This window comes from Sinocyclocheilus grahami, unplaced genomic scaffold (assembly GCF_001515645.1).
Source record: "Sinocyclocheilus grahami isolate Dianchi unplaced genomic scaffold, SAMN03320097.WGS_v1.1 scaffold317.1, whole genome shotgun sequence".
In the NCBI taxonomy this organism is placed as follows: Eukaryota; Metazoa; Chordata; class Actinopteri; order Cypriniformes; family Cyprinidae; genus Sinocyclocheilus; species Sinocyclocheilus grahami.
Window position 1 is genome coordinate 519,020 of NW_015505496.1, and position 7,178 is coordinate 526,197.

A 7,178-nucleotide genomic window follows, 5' to 3' on the forward strand; every position below is an offset into this window, starting at 1 on the left:
TTTTTTTTTTAGCCATATCGCCCAGCCCTACACTATATACATACATTGTGAATTTGAAAAGTAAAAAGAAAATTAAAGGGGGTTGAGGGGAATACCGGCACTTCTTTTTTACCATTTCAAGCACTGAAAAAGACTGAACTTCATTCATCATTTACATCGACAAATGCGTGATTAATGTACATAACAATATAATATTTATTTCCTTTTTATGTATTTTTTCTGTATATATTTATAGTTTTTTCCTAGCAAATTAGTGCCACTAGTGTCACCAAATGGAACTGCAGACCTGACTGATTCCGAGTAAATAATCACAAATTTTTTTTCTTACAAACAGATAGTCCCGTCCCAAACTAATTCTCAAACTGGTTGAGCCAGTGTTGCTGTGATGGGCAAGTCTAGAGGCTCAAAAAAACTGATTATTTTTCATGGAAATACGAATGACTTATGATGTGTTATTTTTTATGAGTTATTAAACTGGATTAGAAGAAAGTACTTAAAAATCTAAAAAAACAACAACTTTTAGTTAAATAAATAATTCTTAAATTACTCAGTTAAGGATATAAAATCAAAATCTGTGATTCATATTTTGCCTGTTCAAATTCACCTTTCCTGGTAACTTCTTGCAGCAATTATTACTGACTAGGTTTGTATAAATATAATGATTACCCTTGGATCTCTTGAGGAAAATGTCTCTGCCTCCTTCTAAAACACGACATCTCTGTGCCTTTTAATCTGCTCAGTGATGCATTAGAAAAAGGATCAAGGAAAATAAAATCAATCAATGATAAAATCAAACAGTCTGAAGGTGCTAGTATGGCAAATTAACTTTCACAAGAAAGCCAGGTAGTTTGTTTTGGACACGGTGTTGAGTTCTGACTACAGCTTACTCTATTATAAGATCAGTCTCTTTAGACTAAGGGTTTTTTTCTATTCGCCCGCCCGGGGCACTGGTTCAATTTTTTCTTGCCCTGCCAAAATTTTAATTGGCCCTGCCACAAAAAAATTTAATAGTTATTTAATCCCATGTAACCTTGAATTCTAATAAATACAAAATTTCACAATTATTAATTCCAATTTCAGTACCACTACAAAAACTACTAGCCTAACAAATTTAAGGTTCAAACATTAAAGACAAGTGAATACTTAGTAATAAAATAAGAACAAATTAGAAGCAACAACACAAATAAATACAATAGAACAAAAATACAAATTAAATAGTGCTTTAAATATTTTTCATGTAGGTCTAACAGTAGTATTCAGGTACAGAAAATTAATAATTAAATTTAAAATAACATTGCATAGTCTTCACATTATAAATTAGATATAGATTAATCCTAGTTAAAGCTACAAAAGTTATTTAGCTTAGAGTAGTGAGTGAATTTATCTGTCTGTTGTTGTTTGATTAACATTAATGACACAGACAAATTAGGCTGCTGTCAATACACATCCAATTTCTTTTTCTTGACTGTTGGCTTTCACTTAAAGGGATAGTTCACCCAAAAATGAAAATTTGATGTTTATCTGCTTACCCCCAGGGCATCCAAGATGTAGGTGACTTTGTTTCTTCGGTAGAACACAAATGATGATTTTTAAGTCCAACCGTTGCAGTCTATCAGTCGTATAATGCATGGCAATGGTAACAAAATCTGAGAGTAAAAAAAACATGCACAGACAAATCCAAATTAAACCCAGCGGCTCGTGACGACACATTGATGTCCTAAGACACGAAACGATCGGTTTGTGTGAGAAACCAAACAGTGGTATATTAGAGGTAAAAAATTATATAAATACTATGTCCAACTGCCTTGAGCGCGCGTACGGCATCCAGTGCGTGAGGTGTGTACGCACTCTGGCGTAGTTTACGCAAACGCTGGAAGTGATCTCTCGCGCGTATACGCCACTCATTGTTTACACAGTGCACAGTCATTGCGGAAGTGTTCCCTGCCACTGTGAAAATCTGAAGATATTTAGACGTACAGGTCATCACAATGGAAGACGATTTTGATATATCAACAGACCACTTGGATTTTTTTGCCCAACCGTATCTATTTGAACCAGAATACTCCGATCAAGACCTCAGAGAGATGGAGGAAGCATCTGCTGCAGCAGCACGTCTTCAAGCCTCAGAGAGACAGAGATCTCTTCAAAAGTGGTGGTGTTCTTGTAGTAAGTGTTGTGAGATGCCAACAGAAGTGGAGAGCATCTGTTGTCATGAATAAAACATAGCAATGCCACAACTACAAGACACCGACGAGGACATTGCCGAGGGTGTCCCATCACACACCTGCCTGACTGAAGATCCAGAATTTTCTCCGCTGTTGAGCCGCAGCGTTTTGCACATTGTGTTTAGCTTGCCACGTATAAACTGCCACGTCCAAGGCCAGAGGGACCCAATGGCATGCTGTCAATAGAGTGAGTAATGTGTTGTATTTGTAATGTTATTGCAACGAAATCTCTGTGTCTCTGTAGTAAAACCATGGTTAACCATAGTTTAAACATGGTGCCTGTAGTACAACAGTTGTTATACAAATGGAAGTAAACCACTAAAAAACATGGTTTTATTACATCAAAACTTCATTTTATTTGTTACTTTTCGTAAGGGCAGCTTTACAAATAAAAAGGACACATACAAAGATCTTGTTCACATACCTCAGTTGGATGTGGAAAAACCATAGGCACAGCTGATGGTTTAAGTCGTATGTGATCCTCTCCTGAGTATGTAAAATCATCAGGGGAAAAATGATTGCTGCAGAACCTCAACAACTTTAGTACATTAATGGGTGTGTTGATATCCAGCCGAAGAGCAATCAACCATAACTTCAGGCGAGCAGGCTCAGAAGTTGGGAATATTGATGGTTTAAGTTGTATGTGATCCTCTCCTGGGTATGTAAAATCATCAGGGGAAAAATGATTGCTGCAGACCCTCAACAACTTTAGTACGTTAATGGGTGTGTTGATATCCAGCCGAAGAGCAATCAACCATAACTTCAGGCGAGCAGGCTCAGAAGTTGGGAATACGTGGAAGGTCACCAGTCCCGAATGAGTTCGCGCGAGAGAACGTAATCTTTTAGTTTTAAGTCGGTTTGAACAATCCGGATAAGCGCAAGTAAGTACCATTTTGATTAGCCGTCGTACCTACAATGTTTGTGCACTGTGTAAACAATGAATGACGTATACGCACGAGAGATCACGTCCGGCGCTTGCATAAACTACGCCAGAGCGCGTACACACCTCACGCGCCGGATGCCGTGTGCGCGCTCAAGGCAGTTGGACATAGTGGTGTATTAGAGGTAAAGGGTTTAATTTGGAGTTGTCTGTGCACGTTTTCTTTACTCTCATAGATTTTGTTACCATTGCCATGCATTATACGACTGATAGACTGCAGCGGTTGGACTTCAAAATCATAATTTGTGTTCTACTGAAGAAACAAAGTCACTGGGTAAGCAGATACACATCAAATTTTCATTTTTGGGTGAACTATCCCTTTAAGACAACCAATCGTGTTTGAGGATACTCGCCAAGACGGCAATAAGTAAACTTGACATAATTTTGTATGTATTTGTCTGTTCAAGTGAAAGAAAACACACAGAAAACAGTGCATGAGTACAGCATTCCAGTTCTCCTTCATGTCTTCTTGCACTTAAAAAGTTTTTGCTCGAATGTTTAAATTGGAAGGGAATAAAAACAAGTACAAATGATAAACTTTTGTGATGACACAGCATCGACCTGATCGGGCCAGTGACAAATCTGTCAACCGTCCTGAGCATCTTTAACGCTGATCGGGCCATTGGGCAGTCCTTATTGTCGAGCCCTGAAAGTGTATGATGTTTATTAATTGTTAAAAGAGTGCAGAGCCATCAACAGGTTAAAAAGAACATGATTAATGTCTGGAAGCTTGTTTGAAGTGCTCTGGATCTTATACTGATTAAAAGCTAATTGTTTAGCCAATAAAATGCACCTCTGAAGCCTCAATCATGAGCGGAGAAGTGCTTGATCAACTGTCCCTGTGTTTCTTGATTTTTCAACCAATCGTGTTTGAGGATACTCGCCAAGACGGCAATAAGTAAACTTTACATAATTTTGTATGTATTTGTCTGTTCAAGGGAAAGAAAACACACAGAAAACAGTGCATGAGTACAGCATTCCAGTTCTCCTTCATGTCTTCTTGCACTTAAAAAGTTTTTGCTCGAATGTTTAAATTGGAAGGGAATAAAACAAGTACAAATGATAAACTTTTGTGATGACACAGCATCGACCTGATCGGGCCAGTGACAAATCTGTCAACCGTCCTGAGCATCTTTAACGCTGATCGGGCCATTGGGCAGTCCTTATTGTCGAGCCCTGAAAGTGTATGATGTTTATTAATTGTTAAAAGAGTGCAGAGCCATCAACAGGTTAAAAAGAACATGATTAATGTCTGGAAGCTTGTTTGAAGTGCTCTGGATCTTATACTGATTAAAAGCTCATTGTTTAGCCAATAAAATGCACCTCTGAAGCCTCAATCATGAGCGGAGAAGTGCTTGATCAACTGTCCCTGTGTTTCTTGATTTTTGAATGACTTTTTGAACTGGTGCTCCTGTTTATCAACCCTTTGACCTGTTTGTTTGTGCGGGCAGGTAAGTTATGATGGAGAGCTTCACAAACACCCCCAGCTGGAGGCTGATTTGGCAGCCGTGAGGGACTTATATGGCCATCATGCAGTATCTCTCAGGTATCTGACCATTCATTTTTCTTGTTGTTGATGCAAGAATATTTTTAAACTTTTGCCAATGAAACTTTTTTTTTCCACACATAAATGAAAAACATTCAATATAAAGTAGCTTTATGTCAGTAAATGTTTCTTTCTATGTAAGAAAACATTTCATCAGCTCAGAAAAAAGTTTTGAAATTGTGACTTCCTTCCATGAAATCCCCTACCACCAGAGAAGTGTTTTACGGGAAACGACACCTGGAGCAATCGTTCCTTAGTGTTCTGGCACTGTTAACCCACTCAAGGACATTCTCTGCCCGAGCCAGGTCCCATAACCCTCACATGGCCAGGGGTCTGCCATTTGGGGAAATGCTCTGTGATCAACTGAAGGATGGTCTGTGAGAGTCTGCACAGTTTCAGTTTGATTACCGGCCTGTAATGGTGTAATGATTGCGGTTTTTTATCCTGACGGAGAGGCTTTCTTTTAGCTAATCTGCTCTGCAATCAGTGTTGGAGCGAATTTATAGCAAGAAATAACAAATTTGAAACTGCTGCTTTTAATAATGCTGTGGACAACAGCAAAAAATGTGTTTGTGCTGAATATCTAAGATGAAAAGAACTCATGACAGATTGTCAACAAGAACGCGATTCACCCCGCAAAATCTGGCAATCTGAATGGTGTTTCATGTGACGACTGCTATTAAAAGCTTCGTCCTTGAAAGTTTATCTTGTCAAGCTGCTTTTGATAACAGCAGACAGTCAAATGAAAGAACAGCATAAAAGACTATTCATAGCAGCAGAAGTGTGTTTTATATTCTCTCTAGTGTGTGATCTCTGTGATGCATTTGCCCTGAGTCATAGATGGAAGACTATTTTGAGTATTTATTCAGTGTTCTGCTTGAAAAATGGCCTGGGTCGCTTTTGCTGCAGTCTCTATGAGTGGGTTCACTGGAGCCCCCTTTAATAATTCCAGGACATGTCCCAATAAAAGATTTGGTTTGTTGGCTTTTGCCTATTCATTTAACTTGATTTGAATGAAAAAGCAAAACCGCTTTTAGAAATGATTCCTTGAAGTTACTCTGAATTTCTTTTACCTTAGTAAATATGTAATTTTGTGTGTTTACATGTATCTGAACATGAGTGTGTGTTTATCGGCTGTATGTAAGCTGTTTCCCCTTGACAGATCAAAGGGGATTATTATTTTCTCAAACCTTTTGCTTTTGAGACACAGCGGCTGCATTTGGGAGTGAGGTGTAACCATGGTAACAGTTAGCTCAGAGCAAGGCAACAAACTCATCACAATGGTTTAATGAGAAATAAATGCTTTGAGTAAAGCACAGCAACAGAGCTGGAGCATCGAGGTGCATCTATTCAACATCACGTCTACCGGTGTACTCAAATAAGCAATAAAATAGAAAGATTCCAGAATAAATCAATCTTCTGTTATGATTCAAATTAGCATGCTTTTCTTTTCCCACTTACGTCATTAGGGCACACAGGATGATATTTGATATTTTGTTAGCAAATTTGCATTCAGTCTCCTTCCACTCAGTTATTTGCTGATGGATAAAAACCAGTCCTGTATTATTTTTCTTCCAAGCCATTTAAAATAGGGTGCAAGTGATAATTCATATCAACTTTAAAGCAGAATGTTTTGTAAGCCAGCTGTATGAACAAAGAGAACTGCTTCATCATGTCTAAATTTGTGGTGAATTCCCTTCGAATCCCTAAAAGCTTTGTTCTTGACTGTCAACAACAATATTCTGAGTAATATATTCTAGTAATTTTCTAGTCTTAATGAGTATGTACTTTAAAAGCTGCTGTGAATAAAGCGTAATCACACTAGCAGGATTTGTTTTGTTGAAGATGCAATATCATAATCACCAAGTCTGGAATTATATCTATTTTTTCCCCAAAATGCAGGGAATATGGTGCAATTGATGATGTGGACATCGACCTACACATTGATGTCTCTTTCCTAGATGTAAGTGTTATTGTTCATTGTCTTATTTAAGATAAATGATGATGACCAGTTATTTTTTAAAATTTTTATTATTATTATTTTATGTGTGAGTTATGTTGTGTGAAACTGAAATTAATCATTTGTTCATAGGAGGAGATTGCACTTGCCTGGGATGTGATCCGGAGTGAACCTGTTATTGTGCGGCTTCACTGCTCCCTCACACAATATCTGAATGGACCAGGTTAGTTCTCTCTCTCTCGCTTGCTTTTTCTCTCGCACACACATATACACACACACACACACAAAAACAAACTTTCTGTAATAGAATATAAATTTTATAAACATCTGTAGCACTTAGTCAGGTTGGATGCCATATTGAATTTAACAGGAATGAAAACGAGGCTGTGAGGTATAGACTTACAGTCTTAACAATGGCACACACTGCATAACGATCCTAGATCATGTATTTTTCACAACTCACATCTATCAAAACTAGGGATGCACCGATACCACTTTTTCCAGTAC

The 7,178-nt window shown here is 37.9% G+C and overlaps 1 protein-coding gene across 1 annotated transcript in view; it reads left to right on the forward strand.

Annotated features, from left to right (window-relative positions):
* The window catches only part of parp8 (poly (ADP-ribose) polymerase family, member 8), a 47,420-nt gene that overhangs the window by 25,760 nt on the left and 14,482 nt on the right, over positions 1-7,178 (forward strand). The window contains exons 7-9 of the mRNA XM_016294409.1: positions 4,617-4,711; positions 6,614-6,674; positions 6,804-6,894. Coding sequence (XP_016149895.1) covers positions 4,617-4,711; positions 6,614-6,674; positions 6,804-6,894 — 247 coding nt within the window. The remainder of the gene's footprint in view (positions 1-4,616; positions 4,712-6,613; positions 6,675-6,803; positions 6,895-7,178) is intronic.